This window comes from Heterodontus francisci, chromosome 9 (genome assembly GCF_036365525.1).
Source record: "Heterodontus francisci isolate sHetFra1 chromosome 9, sHetFra1.hap1, whole genome shotgun sequence".
Lineage (NCBI taxonomy): Eukaryota > Metazoa > Chordata > Chondrichthyes > Heterodontiformes > Heterodontidae > Heterodontus > Heterodontus francisci.
The window spans coordinates 1,747,461-1,765,831 of NC_090379.1; the positions used below are offsets into that span (position 1 = coordinate 1,747,461).

At 43.3% G+C, this 18,371-nt stretch overlaps 1 protein-coding gene across 2 annotated transcripts in view; it reads right to left on the reverse strand.

Annotated features, from left to right (window-relative positions):
- Positions 1-18,371, reverse strand: part of flvcr2a (FLVCR choline and putative heme transporter 2a) — a 347,150-nt gene that overhangs the window by 92,567 nt on the left and 236,212 nt on the right. For both annotated transcript variants that reach the window (XM_068038429.1, XM_068038428.1), the window contains exon 7: positions 13,118-13,223. In XM_068038429.1, coding sequence (XP_067894530.1) covers positions 13,118-13,223 — 106 coding nt within the window. The remainder of the gene's footprint in view (positions 1-13,117; positions 13,224-18,371) is intronic.

An 18,371-nucleotide genomic window follows, 5' to 3' on the forward strand; every position in this document is an offset into this window, starting at 1 on the left:
AAACTAAGATGAAATGAAAAAAATGCAAAACATTTTGTCTGACTCAGAGATGGATCATGTGAAGGTGAGAGTAGAGTTCCGCTGTTCGAAACAGACAAGGTATAGGCCGTACCCATCCAGCCCGTGCTTTCAAAACTCAAAACACAGTGTTCAACATTAGACGTGATTCTGCGATTGGACAACATTTGCTAAATAATCTTCAGTGTGCTAAGAATTACACTGACAACCAATTTAAGATTGTCAGTTGCGGTCACAACATGGTGCATTGCATGTACTGGAAGCTACATATATTAATACACAGGGTTCTGTTATTTGCAGACAGAGAGAACATGTACACACATTGTGCCTGTTTCAGCTAAACAAAATAAGTGACAGCCATTCGTTGGTTCATTCCGCAGGGCAATGCTTTGTCCAATCAGAATCAAGCTGCCTGGTTTACGTTTCAAACAAAGCTTGGCAGTTAACTGTCAGTCAACGTAAACTGGAGCATTCTCCATGACAATGCCTCTACATCAGAATCCACTTGCCAACCAATCTCTTCTCATATAGTATAAATTTGTTGCTTTCCCATACATTGGTATTCTTGTGAATTGTCCTGATGAGTCCGAGATGAAAAGCTTCGACAAAATGTCTCTGTTTTCAGCAATATTGGACATTATTAAATTTTAAATTCTAAATTGACAGATATAATTCGACAAATTAACCCACTGGGCTTTGGGGCAGAGTCACGATGAATTCTTTGTGTTTTTTTAAACAGGTGACGATGGTTTGCAAGGCCACATGAGAACTGATGCCTCAGTAAAAGATCCAGCAGCTTTAAGAATTTAATAACTTAACTGTAGATATCAGATTTCAACGAAAGGCCTTGCCTTTCAAAGACTTGGCCTTAACCCATTCAGGCCATTTGTTATCTTCCGAGACAAAGTGCTTGAGAAGGAGAGATATAGAAGTTATCTCTACACTAGTTGCAAGCATTTCAGTCTTAAATGTAAAACACTATCCAATACCACCAAGCCTGGGCATAAGAAATGGCATCGATAAAATTAAATTGATATGAGTGGTTATTTCAAGCACTCAAAGGGGAATTTATTTGAAATTTAAGGGGATAATCAAATTTTTATTCAACAAAAAAACTGATGAAAAAGCAGTCTAGGTGGTTCCTGGATATAAAAAAACCCCAGAAAGTTTCTTCTCGGGAGAAATTGTATGCTACGGTGTTTCAAGTGCTCATCTAAATACTTCTTAAATGTTGTGAGGATTCCTGCCTCTACCACCTCTTCAGGCAATGTATTCCAGATTCCAACCACCCTCTGGGTGAAAACCATCCATTGTATATTCCCTTACCTTGTTAGTCCTCCCAAAATGCATCACCTCACACTTCTCAGGATTAAATTCCATTTGCCACTGCTCTGCCCATCTTACCAGCCCATCTATATCGTCCTGTAATCTAAGGATTTCCTCCTCACTATTTACGACACCACCAATTTTCATGTCATCTGCAAACTTACTGATCATACCTCACATATTCATGTCTAAATCATTAATGTACACTACAAACTGCAAGGGTCCCAGCACCGATCCCTGTGGTACATCACTGGTCACAGGCTTCCACTCGCAAAAACAACCCTTGACCATTACCCTCTGTTTCCTGCCATGAAGCTAATTTTGGATCCAATTTGCCAAATTGCCCTGGATCCCATGGGCTCTTACCTTCTTAACCAATCTCCCATGCAGACCTTATCAAAAGCCTTACTGAAGTCCATGTAGACTACATCAACTGCTTTACCCTCATCTACACATCCAGTCACCTCCTCGAAAAATTCAATCAAGTTAGTTAGACACGATCTCCCCCTGACAAAGCTGTGCTGACTATCCCTTATTATCCCCTGCCTCTGCAAGTGGAGATTAATCTTGTCCCTCAGAATTTTTTCCAATAGTTTCCCAACCACTGATGTTAGACTCACCGGCCTGTATTTACCTGGTTTATCTCTGCTACCCTTCTTGAGTAATGGTACCACATTCGCAGTCCTCCAGTCCAGGATCTGAAAATGTGTGTTAGAGCTCCTGCTATCACCTCCCTTGCCTTACATAACAGCCTGGGATACATCTCATCTGGGCCTGGGGATTTATCCACTTTTAAGCCCGCTAAAACCGCTAATACCTCCTCCCTTTCAATCCTAACTTGTTCAAGTATATCACAATCCCCCTCCCTGATCTCTACACCTACATCGTCCTTCTCCACAGTGCAAACAGATGAAAAGTAATCATTTAAAACTTCACCTATGTCCTCCGGCTCCACACACATATTGCCACTTTGGTCGCTAATGGACCCTACTCTTTCCATGGTTATCCTCTTGCCCTTAATATACTTATAAAACACCGTAGGATTTTCCTTTATCTTGCCCGCCAGTGTTTTCTCATGTCCCCTCTTCGCTCTCCTAATTACTTTTTTAAGTACCCCCTACACTTTCTATACTCCTCTAGGGCCTCCGCTGTTTTCAGCGCTCCGAATCTGCCAAAAGCTTCCTTTTTTTTCCTGATCCAATACTCTATATCCCTTGACATCCAGGGTTCACTGCACTTGATGGCCCTACCCTCCACCTTAACGGGTACATGTTGGACCTGAACGCTCACTATTTCCTCTTTGAATGACTCCCACTGGTCTGATGTAGACTTTCCTACAAGTAGCTGCTCCCAGTCCACTTTGGTCAGATCCTGTTTTATCATATTGAAATCGGCCTTTCCCCAATTCAGTACCTTTATTTCTGGCCCGTCTTTGTTCTTTTACATAACTACCTTAAATCTTAGAGTTATGGTCACTATTCCCAAAATGCTCCCCCACTGATACTTCTACCACTTGTCCAGCTTCATTCCCTAGGATTAGGTCCAGTACTGCCCCTTCTCTTGTTGGACTTTCTATGTAATGGCTCAAAAAGCTCTCCTGTATGCATTTTAAGACTTCCGCTCCTTTTAAGCCTTTTGCACTAAGACTATCCCAGTTGATATTCGGTAAGTTGAAATCCCCTACTATTATTACCCGATTATTTTTACACCTCTCTGAGATTTGCCTACATATCTGTTCCTCTATCTCTCCCTGACTGTTTGGAGGCCTGTAGTACACGCCCAGCCAAGTGATTGCCCCCCTTTTGTTCTTCAGCTCGACTCGTATGGCCTTATTTGAGGAACCTTCTAAGATATCATCCCTCCTTACTGCAGTAATTGACTCCTTGATCAACAGTGCAATACCACCTCCTCTTTTATCCCCTCCCCTATCACACCTGAAGATTCTATACCCTGGAATATTGAGTTGCCAGTCCTGCCCCTCCCTCAGCCATGACTCTGTGATCGCAATAATATCATAATTCCATGTGCTAATCAATGCCCTCAGTTCATCTGCCTTATAGTAAGACTCCTTGCATTAAAGTAAATGCAATCCAGCATTACATTTTTCACTTGTGCCTTAACAGGTCTATATTTGCTCTGCCTTCCAGACTGACTCAGTTTCTCTTCTATATTTGGCTGTGCCTCACCCCCTATTGTGCCTCCATTCTGTATCCCATCACCCTGCCAAATTAGTTTAAACCCCCCGCAACAGCACTAGCAAACCTCCCAGCAAGGATGTTGGTCCAGTTCCTGTTCAGGTGCAACCCGTCCAACTTGTACAGGTCCCACCTTTGACAGAAACAAACCCAGTGATCCAGGAAACTAAAGCCCTCCCTCCTGCACCATCTCCTCAGCCATGCATTCATCTGCTCTATCCTCCTATTCCTATACTCACTAGCACATGGCACCGGGACTAATCCAGAGATTACAACCTTTGAGGTCCTGCTTTTTAATCTGCTACCAAGCTCCCTAAATTCTTGTTGCAGGACCTCATCCCTCTTTCTACCTATGTCGTTGGTACCAATGTGTATCACAACCTCTGACTGTTCACCCTCCCCCTTCAGAATGTCCTGTAGCCACTCCATGACATCCTTGACCCTAGCACCAGGGAGGCATCATACCATCCTGGAGTCTCATTTGCGGCCACAGAAACACCTATCTGCACCCCTTACGATAGAATCCCCTATCACTATAGCTCTTCCACCCCTTTTCCTCCCTTGCTGTGCAGCAGAGCCTTCCGTGGTGCTACGAACTTGGCTGTTCCTGCTTTCCCCTGGGAGGTCATCCCCCCCAGCAGTATCCAAAGCTGTTTGAGAGGGAAATGGCCACAGGGGACTCCTGCGCTACCTGCCTGCGCCTACTACTCCTTCTGGTGGTCACCCATCCCTTTTCTGCCTGTGCAGCCATTACCTGCGGTGTGAAATTACATTATGAAATTACATTGTGAAATTAAATGGAACAATTAGCAAAAGGGGACGAGTAAAGAAAAAAAAGATGGGTTGAGAGGAGATCTAAATGACAGAATGATGAACAGCTGCTATCTGAAAAGAAAAAGGAGAGAAAAAAACAAAACCAGCAAAGAGAAAGGAAACAAAATGGAGCCAGAAGTTATGATCTGAAATTGCTGAACTCAATGTTGAGTCTGTAAAGCTGTGAAGTGCCTAATTCAAAGATGAGGTGCTTTTCCTCAAGCTTAGGATGAGCTTCATTGGAACACTGCAGGAGGCTGAGGATAGAGAGGTCAGAGTGGGAGCACGGTGGGGAATTAAAATGACAGACGACCGGAAGCTCGGGGTCACGCTAGTGGACTGAATGGAGGTGTTCCACAAAGCAGTCACCCAATCTACGTTTAATCTCCTCGATGTAGGGGAGACCGCATGGTAAGCGACGAACACGGTATATAGTAATCATCTTCAGTTGCTTCATCAATAACCTTCCCTTCGAAGTGGGGATGTTTGCTGAGGATTTCACAGTATTCTGTACTGTTCACAACTCCTCAGATAATGAAATAAAAACAAGAAATGCTGGAAGTACTCAGCAGGTCTGGCAGCATCTGTGGTGAGAGAAGCAGAGTTAGCGTTTAAGGTCAGTGACCCTTCTTTCAAACCTTGAGTTGCCAGACCTGCTGAGTATTTCCAGCATTTCTTGTTTTTATTTCAGATTTCCAGCATCTGCAGTATTTTGCTTTTATGCTCAGATAATGAAGCAGTTTGTGACCACATGCACCAGACAATGTCCACCTCCAACATGAGAGAATCTAACCATCAACCATTTAACAAAGAAAGTTCCACATAACCCACAAAAAGGCAGGCATAACTAGGACCTGTACAGATTCCCATAGCAACACCTATGTGTTGGCCCCCTGTCTCTCCTCTTTTTCCCGTACATTGCTGACTGTATCGGTGCCATTTCCTGGTGTCACCCTGAAACAGAAATTTCATCAACCGTGCTTCCAATTTTCACCCTACTCTCACCTTCACATGGTCCATCTCCGAGTCTTCCCTTTCTTTTCTTGTCTTCTCTGTCTCCATCTCTGGGGACAAGCTATCAACCAATATTCACTATAAGCCCACTGACTCCCACAGCCACATGGACTACACCTCAACACACCTTGCTTCCTGTAAGGACCCTATTCCATTCTCCCAGTTTCTCCGTCTCCATTGCAACTGTTCTGACAATGCAACCTTCCATACTAGTGCTTCTGATATGTCTTCCTTTATCCTCAACCGAGGATTCATCACCAAAGTTGCTGCCAGGTCCCTTGACCCTGCTGTCTGCCCCATTTCCTGCACTTCTGCTCTCAGCCCTTCCCCTCCCTCACAGAGCCATGATAGAGTTTCCCTTGTCCTCACCTTCCACCCCATCAGCCTCTGTATTCATCAAATCATCCTCCACCATTTCCACCACCTCCAGCATTGAGCCATCACATCTTCCCCATCTCTTTCAGCATTCCGGAGAGACCTTTACCTCTGGGACAGGCTGGTTCACTCAATCACTGCCAACACCACCTCCCCTTCCCACGACACCTTTCCATGCAAGCACAAGATTGCAACTCCTGCCCTTTTACCTCTCCTTCCAAGGTCCTAAATACTCCTTCCAGGTGAAACAATGATTTACTTGTACTTCTTTCAATTTAGTATACTGCATTCGCTGCTCACAATGCAATTTCCCATAAACTGGGGACACCAATCACATATTTGGTGATCTTTTTGCAGAACACCTCCGTTCAGTGCGCAAGCATGACCCCGAACTTAGAGGTGCTTGTCATTTTAATTCTCAACCTTGCTCCCACTAAGATCACTCGGTTATGAACAACATACGAACATACGAATTAGGAGCAGGAGTAGGCCACTCAGCCCTTCGAGTCTGCTCCGCCATTCAATAAGTTCATGGCTGAACTGATTACTCCACATTTCCACCTAACCCCGATAACCTTTCACCCCTTGCTTATCAAGAATAGCCTCCTGCAGTGTTCTGATGAAGCTCACTCATCTTTCGATGAGGCATTTACAACCTTCTGGACTCAATATTGAGTTTAACAATTTGAAACTGTAGCCTCATTTTTATTCAGATTTCAAATATCCATTGTATTTTGCTCTCAGTACTGTTTGCAGTTGTACTTCCGCGGTGATAGCCAGCACTGCCATTTCCAACGTGAATGTGACTGTAGTTACCCAACACTCTGCCACTAGTGAAGGGGAACCTCCAAGAAGTTCCTGTGAGAACTGCAGGGGCTTCACAAGAGTGCAGTGTTCAAAGCCAGCCAGCACCACATTGGGCTCTATGAAAGGCACTAGACATTATGGATGCTCAGGAGGCTCTGAAGCTCAGACTGTGGCCATCAGCAATTTTTAGGGCAAGTGATTTGCTGTAGCACAGCATCCTGCAATGGGATGTGAATATCCATACTCACCACAGATAGTGCACTTCACTTTACGTCATTTTACATAAAAGAACCCAGAGGAAGTGAAAATACCAGTTTCTCAGCTGATATAAGTGATACTTACCCTACTAACTGTTACAGTAATAGTGCTGAAAACCCATCTTTTTCACTATACAATGTGCAAGATACTGAATAAAAAGAAACAAGTCACTATTCATACGATAATTACGAGGACTTTATCATATGAAACAAAAGCGAGGAATGTCCTGATTGTTGACAACAAAGAAAACTAAATGCTGTCAGCCCAGTGCAGGTGCCTTATATAGCATGGGAAGGGAAAAGTCACACAGGTACCATCCCATTTGTCAAACTGTCTTAAAGAGACGTCATCCCTTGTGACTTTTGATATGTGTGGGATGAAGATGCTGGAATGAAGAAGAATGGCATTTAATACAGATAATTAGAAAGAAATACACGTCAGTACTAAAATAGTAAATGTGATTACACAGTGAAGAGTATCAGATGAGTTCCAAGGAAGTGGCACTGGTACTTGACATTGAGTACTGAATCTGGGAGAGATTGAAATGTTCAAGGGGCAGCAGAAAGGATTCAGACAAGAGTAACAAAGGCAATTCCAGTTTGACATCTCTGAGTTTTGAAAAAGAGGGGGGTGGGGAAGATAAAGTAAATCTATTTTCAAAGGGGGAAAAAAAGACCAAGGATGGGACCAAGAATTGTTGAAAACAGGAAAGCAGCAGCAGCAACAACAGTGCTCAAACTGCAGGGTGATGCCTCTGAGACACAAAAAAACATTCAGACTCAAAAAACTGTGGACTTTGAGGAAGAAGATATGGAAGAGTGTTTACTGGTAGTGGAGAAGGTGTAAGATGGAGACAGGCAACATTACAGAGGTGGAACAAAGTGGTCTTGGTACCAGAATGAATGTTGGAGAGGAAGCTTAGCTTATGGTCGAACAGTCCGGCAGAGGTTCTGCACCTCCAAATCTAGAACAAAGAACAGTACAGCACAGGAACAGGCCATTCAGTCCTCCAAGCCTGCACCGATCTTGGTGCCTGTCTACACTAAAACCTTCTGCACTTCCGGGGACCGTATCCCTCTATTCCCATCCTATTCATGTATTTGTCATGATGTATCTTAAACGTCGCTATCGTACCTGCTTCCACCACCTCCCCCGGCAGCAAGTTCCAGGCACTCACCACCCTCTGTGTAAAGAACTTGCCTCGCACATCCCCTCTAAACATTGCCCCTCGCACCTTAAACCTATGTCCCCTCTTCCACCCTGGGAAAAAGCTTCTGACTATCCACTCTGTCCATGCCACTCATAACTTTGTAAACCTCTATCATGTTGCCCCTCCACCTCCGTCGTTCCAGTGAAAACAATCCGAGTTTATCCAACCTCTCCTCATAGCTAATGCCCTCCAGACTAGGCAACATCCTGGTAAACATCTTCTGTACCCTCTCCAAAGCCTCCACGTCCTTCTGGTAGTGTGGCGACCAGAATTGCATGCAATATTCTAAGTGTGGCCTAACTAAGGTTCTGTACAGCTGCAGCATGACTTGCCAATTTTTATACTCTATGCCCTGATCGATGAAGGCAAGCATGCCGTATGCCTTCTTGACTACCTTATCCACCTGTGTTGCCACTTTCAGTGACCTGTGGACCTGTACGCCCAGATCTCTCTGCCTGTCAATACTCCGAAAGATTCTGCCATTTACTGTATACTTCCCACCTGTATTAGATCTTCCAAAATGCATTACCTCACATTTGTCCGGATTAAACTCCATCTGCCATTTCTCCGCCCAAGTCTCCAACCGATCTATATCCTGCTGTATCCTCTGACAATTCTCATCACTATCTGCAACTCCACCAACCTTTGTGTTGTCCGCAAACTCACTAATCAGACCAGCTACATTTTCCTCCAAATCATTTATATATACTACAAACAGCAAAGGTCCCAGCACTGATCCCTGCAGAACACCACTAGTCACATCCCTCCATTCAGAAAAGCACCCTTCCACTGCTACCCTCTGTCTTCTATGACCGAGCCAGTTCTGTATCCATCTTGCCAGCTCACCTCTGATCCCGTGCGACTTCAACCTGTGTACCAGTCTGCCATGAGGGACCTTGTCAAAGCCTCTACTGAAGTCCATATAGACAACATCCACCGCCCTTCCTTCATCAATCATCTTCGTCACTTCCTCAAAAAATTCAATCAAGTTAGTGAGACACGACCTCCCCTTCACAAAACCATGCTGCCTCTCACTAATAAGTTCATTTGTTTCCAAATGGGAGTAAATCCTGTCCCGAAGAATCCTCTCTAATAATTTCCCTACCACTGACGTAAGGTTCACCGGCCTATAATTTCCTGGATTATCCTTGCTACCCTTCTTAAACAAAGGAACAACATTGGCTATTCTCCAGTCCTCTGGGACCTCACCTGTAGCCAATGAGGATGCAAAGATTTCTGTCAAGGCCCCAGCAATTTCTTCCCTTGCCTCTCTCAGTATTCTAGGGTAGATCCCATCAGGCCCTGGGGACCTATCTACCTTAATGCTTTGCAAGGCGCCCAACACCTCATCCTTTTTGATAACGACATGACCCAGACTATCTACACTCCCTTCCCTAGACTCATCATCCACCAAGTCCTTCTCTTCGCTGAATACTGATGCAAAGAACTCATTTATGTTTATGTTTAGAGATACAGCACTGAAACAGGCCCTTCGGCCCACCGAGTCTGTGCCGACCATCAATCACCCATTTAGTACCTTGCCCATTTCCTGTGGCCCCACACATAGATCTAGCCTGAGTTGGCAGGCAATGACAACAAGGTAAAAGCCTTATTAAGTATTAGTGGCCTCAGTTTTGTCAACATTAACTTAGAGGAAATTTTGATGGTAGGAAGGTAATCACGTACTTAGCAACTTCCTGGAGATCAAAGTAAGAGGTACAACGTCATCAGCATACATTGAAGTTGGCCCCAAGCTTTCAGATGATAACAACTGAGAACTAATAAGTCAATGGCAAAGAGGAGGTCAAAGATAAAGTCCTTGGGTACACTGCATGTAACAAAGAAGACACCTTAAATAATTCAATTTCTGCATTGCACCAACTTGAGCTGATCTAGATTAGAACAGTGACAGGGGTGGACTGCATAGGATGGAGGTGACAGAAGGTTGAAGTGGCCAACAATGCCATAGGCAGTGGAGAAATTGAGAAAGAAACGGAGAGTGAGAGAGCCATTACGCTCAAGAAGGTCATTGCTTTGTGATAGATCTCAGAAGTTACAACATGGAACAAACCATTCAGCCCAACCTGTCTATGTCAGTGTTTTACCCTCCATGCAAGCAGAAAGTCCTAATCACCTTTATCCCACATCTCTTCATCCACATATCCAATCTCCTACATTTAATCTTTTGTCTATGGCTTTTTGTTCTACACCCTCAACTACCAGAAAGTCTGCTTCTACCTACTTTCTTAACATTAAACACTTCCATCATATCGCCCTGTAAACTGTGCTGTTCTAATGCATAATGCCTCAACTTTTTAAGTCTTTTTTTGTATTTGTGTTTCCTCATACCAAGCAACATCCTGTGCTGTACCCTCTCTAAAGCTTCAATATCTTTCCAACCCAAAACTGCACACAGTCCTCCAACTGTGAACATACTGAAGTTTTATATCGAATCACCATTACGTCTCCACTTTTATATTCTCTACCTCTTATGATAAAGCTTGGAATTTTGTTAGGTTGAAAAGGCTGTCGAAAAACCTAAGGAGCTGCCTTTAATGACCTGTAAACCCGCTCTTCCACAGCCCTGAGCCTTCCTTCACTCCAATGCTGATATTTCTTTTACCAAAAAGCATCACCTCATTCTGACACTGAATTCCAACTACCACATTTTAGCCCACTCCCTCAACTCATCAATATTCCATCGGAGTTAATTTGCTCTTCTAAAGAATTAATTATACCTTCTATTATAGTATCATCGTCAAATTTTGATACTGGTCCCTCTTAATGCTTTGTAGAGGGTGCCGCATAAGTATTTGTAAGCTTCCTTGATTACAATGTTATGCCATGGGGAAGTAACAATGATTCATTCAACAGTTGAATAAAGTCCAATTATCTTTCCTGAAGTTTCACTGGTTGCAGGCTGACATGGATAAGTGATGGTTAGTGTTGACTGAGAACAGCGCATGATGCTGCTTGTAGATAACTTTTGATTGATGTAACCCAGCAGATGTAAGGGGGGGTATTTTGCTGAGTGGAAGGTGCCACACTGTTTAGTGTTATAGTTCGGGGCGAGCTCATTACTATATGCTCACCCTTGTAACCAATGACAGTCTTTGTTGAATGATAACACCAGTCTGTATGTTGACTATTAAAGGCAGATAGGAGTAGTTTTTTTTTTTAACAGGCTTCACGTGATGGCTTTACATTTGTAATCTTGAAACCATTGTGACTTAAGTGAATAGTGGATAACATGCGAGTTGTATCCAAGATGTTCTTAGTTTAGTTTAGTTTAGAGATACAGCACTGAAACAGGCCCTTCGGCCCACCGAGTCTGTGCCGACCATCAACCACCCATTTATACTAATGCTACACTAATTCCATATTCATACCACATCCCCACCTATCCCTATATTTCCCTGCCACCTACCTATACTAGGGGCAATTTGTAATGGCCAATTAACCTATCAGCCTGCAAGTCTTTGGCATGTGGGAGGAAACCGGAGCACCCGGAGAAAACCCACGCAGACACAGGGAGAACTTGCAAACTCCACACAGGCAGTACCCAGAATTGAACCCGGGTCGCTGGAGCTGTGAGGCTGCGGTGCTAACCACTGCGCCACTGTGCCGCCACTTATGGACACTGGGGAGCTGAGTCATGTTTGCATGAAGTGCATGACTTACCAAGTTGAAATGATCAAATAGCAAATGTTGTCAACATTGTAGTGGATAGCAATAGCACAGATGACTGAGTGTTAAGAAACTTTTATCATCTGGGGTGCTGTCAGGAAGCACTTCTTCATATAAAGGGACAGTTCAGAGAAGGTTCACTAGATTGATTCCTGGGATGAAGGGGTTGCCTTGTGAGGAAAGGTTGTGCAGATTGGCCCTAAATTCTTTGGAATTTAGAAGAATGAGAGGTGATCTTATTGAAACATACAAGATCCTGAGGGGGCTTGACAGGATAGATGCTGAGAGGACGTTTCATAATAAGGGTCTCCCTTTTAAGTTGGAGATGAGGAGAAATTTCTTCTCTCTGAGGGTTGTTAATCTTTGGAATTCTCTTCCCCAGACAGCAGTGGAGGCTGGGTCATTAAATATATTCAAGTTAGACAGATTTTTGATCTACAAGGGAGTCAAGTGTTATCAGGGGCGAACAATGTGGGAATCACTGACAAGGCCAGCATTTATTGCCCACCCCCATTTGCCCTTAAACTGAGTGGCTTGCTAAGCCATTTAAGAGTCAACCACATTACTGTGTGTCTGGAGTCACATATAGGGCAGCAGATTTCCTTCCCTAAAGGACATTAGTGAACCTGATGGGTTTTTACAACACTTAACAATGGTTTCATGGTCACCGTTAGACTTGCTTTTAATTCCAGATTTATTAATTGAATTCAAATTTCACCATCTGCCGCGGTGGGATTTGTCAGGGGGAGATTGTGTCCAGCTAACGTGATTGAATTTTCGAGGCAGTGACTAGATGTGTAGATGAGGGTAAAGCAGTTGATGTAGTCGACATGGACTTCAGTAAGGCTTTTGAGAAGGTCCCGCATGGGAGATTAGTTAAGAAGGTAAGAGCCCATGGGATCCAGGGCAATTTGGCAAATTGGATCCAAAATTGGCTTCGTGGCAGAGGATGATGGTCGAAGGTTGTTTTGAGAGTGGAAGGCTGAGGGGGGACATGATTGAGGTATACAAAATTATGAGGAGAATTGATAGGTTAGATAGGAAGAAACCTTTTCCCTTAGTAGAGGGGTCAATAACCAGCGGCATAGATTTAAGGTAAGGGGCAGGAGGTTTAGAGGGGATTTGAGGAAAAAGATTTTCATTCAGAGGGTGGTTGGAATGTGGAGCACACTGCCTAAAGGGGTGGTAGAGGCAGGAATCCTCACAACATTTAAGTAGTATTTAGATGAGCACTTGAAACGCCATAGCATACAAGGCTACGGGCCAAGTGCTGGAAAATGGGATTAGAATAGATAGGTGCTTGATGGCCAGCACAGACACGATGGGCCTGTTTCTGTGCTGTATAACTCTATGACTCTAATGCAAAGATGGAAGATCACAAAAGAGGAGGAATGAATGTGCAAGTGTATTTTACCTGTGCAGATTCATTAAGCAGGCCCGAAGATGTTCCTTCAGACTCAGGGTAGGTAAGTTCTGCACCAAACTCAAAGCCAAGTGGCAGGTAACCAGTCATAAAGAACCTGAAAATGAAATAGGAGGAGGGAGTGACAGCATGAGAAACAATAGTTAACTTGGCAAACAAGTATCACACAGTATGAATTTTTAAAAAAACATTCTCAGGATGTGGGCATCCCTGGGAAGGCTGGCATTTATTGCCAATCCTTTGTTGCCCTAAGAAGGTGTTGGTGGTCTGCCTTCTTGAGCTGCTGCATTTGATGCCACTTGCTATGCCACTTCAGAGGATTGCCAAGAGTCAACCATGTTGATGTGGGACAGAGTCTCAAAGGGGTAAGGATGGTAGATTTCCTTCCCTAAAGTACATTAGTAAGCCATTTTGTTTTTCACAATAACTCAACAGCTTCATGGTCACTGTTACTCATAGTAGATTTTTATTTCCAGATTTTTTAAACTGAATTTAAATTCTCAAACTGCCATGGTGGGATTTTAACTTATATTCTCTTGATCATTAGTCCAGGCCTCTTGATTACGAGTCCAAAATCACCACTACACCAGTGCATCATACCAAGCGCAAATTCAATGGAACTAAAATTAGTAACAATCAGCTTTGGGTTGGAAACTGACCAATACCTGGACATATGATTTATATACATGCAGTGCTCCAGCGAAGAGCTCTGATTGCACGGCAGCACAAACTTTTCTGTTCAGGATGAAGGAAAATGGGCTGATGGTCACTAACAATTTAATGGAGAAGGTTCTAAAGAACTGTTACAAAAGTGTAATGCATACCTATAGTAGAGGCATCTACTGGAACAAAACTGAAACTATGACTAACTAGCTAAATTAAGGATACATATTTCTGCCACACTGAATGCACTACCCTAGAGTCTATCCAGCTGAAGTGTGAAAATCTATGGCAAATGGAGTTCAATATGGGAAATATGAGGTCATCCACTCGGGACCCATGAAAGATTGGAAATCAGTTTATTTTATAAATGGTGAGAAACTAGATATTGTTGAATAACAGAGAGATTTCAGAGTCTAAGAGCACAAATCACTAAAAACTAGTGGACAGCTACAAAAAACAATCAAAAAGGCTAATGGAATGTTGGTCTTCATCTCACGAGAGCTAGAATACAAAGGGGTGAAAGTTATGTTACAACTGTACAGAGTTCTAGTTAGATCCCATCTGGAGTACTGCCTTCAGTTCCAGGCACCGCACTTCAGGAATGATATACTAGTCTTGGAGGGAGGGCATCACAGATTCATGAGAATAGTAACCTGGGCTTAGAAGGTTATATTATGAAGTCAGGTTGCATTAAATTGGCTTGTATTCCTTTCAGTTTAGAAGATTGTAAAAAAAATGACCCCCCCTCAAAGTATTTGCAGCATAGAAACAGGCCATTCGGCCCAACAGGTCCATGCCAGTGTTTATGCTCCTCCCACCCATCTTCATCTAACCCATTCTTTTCTCCGTCATGTGCTTATCCAGCTTCCCCTTGAATGCATCTATGTTATTCACCTCATCCACTCCCTGTGGTAGCAAGTTCCACATTCTCACCACTCTCTGGCTAAAGACATTTCTCTTGAATTCCCTATTGAATTTTTTTTTTTTAAGAGATACAGCACTGAAACAGGCCCTTCGGCCCACCGGGTCTGTCCCGACCAACAGCCACCCATTTATACTAACCCTACAGTAATCCCATATTCCCTACCACCTACCTACACTAAGGGCAATTTACAATGGCCAATTAACCTATCAACCTGCAAGTCTTTGGCTGTGGGAGGAAACCGGAGCACCCGGCGAAAACCCACGCAGACACAGGCAGAACTTGCAAACTCTGCACAGGCAGTACCCAGAATCGAACCTGGGTCCCTGGAGCTGTGAGGCTGCGGTGCTAACCACTGCGCCACTTAGTTCTGATCTCACCTGCAAGTAGAGACATCTTTTCCATGTCTACCCTATCAAACCCTTTCAGAATCTTGGAGACTCCTATCACGTTACCCCCCGCAGTCTTCTCTTTTTTAGAGAATAGAGTCCCAGCCTGTTCGATCTTTCCTGGCAGGTATAACCTCTCAGTTCTGGTATCATTCTAGTAAATAGGGGTGGCACAGTGGCGCAGTGGTTAGCACCGCAGCCTCACAGCTCCAGCGACCCGGGTTCTATTCTGGGTACTGCCTGTGTGGAGTTTGCAAGTTCTCCCTGTGTCTACATGGGTTTCCTCCGGGTCCTCCGGTTTCCTCTCACATGCCAAAGACTTGCAAGTTGATAGGTAAATTGGCCATTAACAATTGCCCCTAGTATAGGTAGGTGGTAGGGAAATATAGGGACAGGTGGGGATGAGGTAGGAATATGGAATTAGTGTAGGATTAGTATAAATGGGTGGTTGATGGTCGGCACAGACTCAGTGGGCCAAAGGGCCTGTTTCAGTGCTGTATCACTAAACTAAATCTTTTTTGTGCCTTCTTTAGTGCCTCTATATCATTTTCAATGAATTGTTCACAGTACTCCAAGTGTGGTCTAACCACGTTTCCATACATGTTTAACATAACTTCTCTGCTTTTCAATGCTATGCCTCTAGAAATAAACCTGAGTGCTTTGCTTTTTTTTGGCGTTATTAACCTGCGTTGCTTTGTTTTGTGATTTATGTATCTGTACTCATACATCTCTCTCTGTTTCACAACCCCCATTTAGACAATTATTTTCTAAGAAATATCTGGCATCCTTATTCCTCCTACCAAAAATGCATATATTAAAGTTCATTTGACAATAACACGGCCATTCCACAAGTTTATTAATGACTGTATTTTGTTGCATTCCTCCGTATAAACTCCACCCAATTTTGTGTCCTTAGTAAATCTTGAAATTTCATTTCTGATTCCGGAGTCCAAATTATTTATGTTAATGATTAACAACAGTGATCCCAGCACTGATCCCTGTGGAACATCACTACCCACTTTTTGCCAGTCTGAGTAACTACTTTTAACCCCTACTTTCTGTTTTCTGCTTTGTAGCCAGCTCACTATCCATTCTCTTACTTGTCCCTTGATTATAAGGTACCTTATCAAAGGCTTTTTTTGGAAATCCAGTTCTACTGTGCTCTCCTTATTTACCCTATCTGTTGCTTCTTCAAAGATTGTATAATAAGGTTGGTCAAGCAGGACCTTCCCTGTTGGAATCCGTGCTGGCTACTATTTATAATATTTTCAGTTTCTACATGTTTTCTATTATGCATTGATTAAGGATTTGATTATTGTTCCTACCACTGATGCTAATTGGTCTATCGTTCTCCTAAGCTTGTTCTAAAAGCTTCCTTTTTATATGTATTGCCTTAGTTTCTCGATTGGACAGCGTGCAGAAATATGGATGAAGGCAGAGGAATCAGGGTTTCTGCACCTCATTTCGGCAATTCTAATCAAATTAAGTTGTAACAGTAGAATTGGTCTAAGCTGCAATGTCCCCCATTCCCTCATTGGGACATAAACTCTAACATTCTGGAGGCTCACACAGGAAGAATGGCCACTTGTACCTGTAGAAATACACCACAACATGAAATCGGTACCTTCACAACAAAATAAAAGCAAAATACTGCAGATGCTGGAAATCTGAAATAAAAACATGAAATGCTGGAAATACTCAGCAGGTCAGGCAGCATCTGTGGAGAGAGAAGCAGAGTTAACGTTTCAGGTCAGTGACCCTTCATCAGAACAAACTGACACTGGTAAAGAGAGAACACAAGAATAGAATGGCAGTTAACATAAAAGGGAGCCCAGGGCTGTTCATTTTTCTGTCAATTAACACCCTCTCTGTACTAATGCTTTGTCTTTCACCACACCATTAACATACTGTTTGCCTTTGTTCCATGACCTTCTGGTCAGTTATTCTCTGTGACCTTGTCCTATCAACACCTTCTCTTTTGTTATTTCTTTCCCCACCCCCACTTTACTTGCTTAAAACCTTTCACATTTCTAATATTTGCCAGTTCTGATGAAGGGTCACTGGCCTGAAACGTTAACTCTGCTTCTCTCTCCACAGATGCTGCCAGACCTGCTGAGTATTTCCAGCATTTCTTATTTCCTTCACAACAAAAGATTGTTTCAAATTTTCAAAGAATTTGATGGGATAGATAGAGAACAACTAGTTCCTCTGCTGGGGAAATTCAGAATGATGGAACATAATCTTCAAATTAGAGATATGCCGTTCAGGAGCAAATTCAGGAGGCACAAAGAGCAGTAGAAATCCAGAACTCAACCCCACCTCCCCCAAACCCCACATCCGCTCAATACATCCCCAAAAGCTTGTGGATGCTGTGGGACCATTGGAATTTTCAAGACTGAGATAGATAGATTTCTGTTCGGCAAGGGTATCAAAGAATAAGGAGTAAAGGCAGGAAAAAAGAGTTTAGGTACATATCAGACAATATCTAATTGGATAGCAGAGCAGGCTCAAGGGGATATACGGCTGTTCCTATGTTCTTCTCTCAGGGCAAGAGACAATGGCCGGGATTTTCTGTCAAGAATAATGGCGAGGCTAAACTTGGCAGCAACTTCTAGTGATTGCATGTGCGCGGTTAAACATGGAAATCAGGAAGTTGCTATCCGGGTTGCCCTGCTGAACCACAACACCAGGAGTTCAGAAGAGTGAGGGGGATCTCATAGAAATCTATAAAATTCTAACAGGACTTGACAGGATAGATGCAGGAAGGATGTTCCCGATGGTGGGGGAGTCCAGAACCAGGGGTTGTAGTCTAAGGATACGGGATAAACCTTTCAGGACTGAGATGAGGAGAAATTTCTTCACCCAGAGATTGGTGAACCTGTGGAATTCGCCACAACAGAAAGCAGTTGAGGCCAAAACATTGTATGTTTTCAAGAAGGAGTTAGATATAGCTCTTGAGTCTAAAGGGATCAAAGGGTATGGGGGAAAGCGGGAACAGGTTACTGAGTTGGATGATCAGCCAATCATAATGAATGGCGGAGCAGGCTCGAAGGGCCGAATGGCCTACTCCTGCTCCTATTTTCTGTGCATCTCACCAAAAGACTGGGCATTCAAACACAGGAAAGGCGTGAAGTTGGTTTACTTACCCACTAGATATCCATTAAAGAAAAAGATAGAAACATAGAAAATGGCTTTGTCAGGGGGAGATTGTGTCTAACTAACTTGAATGAATTTTTCGAGGCGGTGACTAGATGTGTAGATGAGGGTAAAG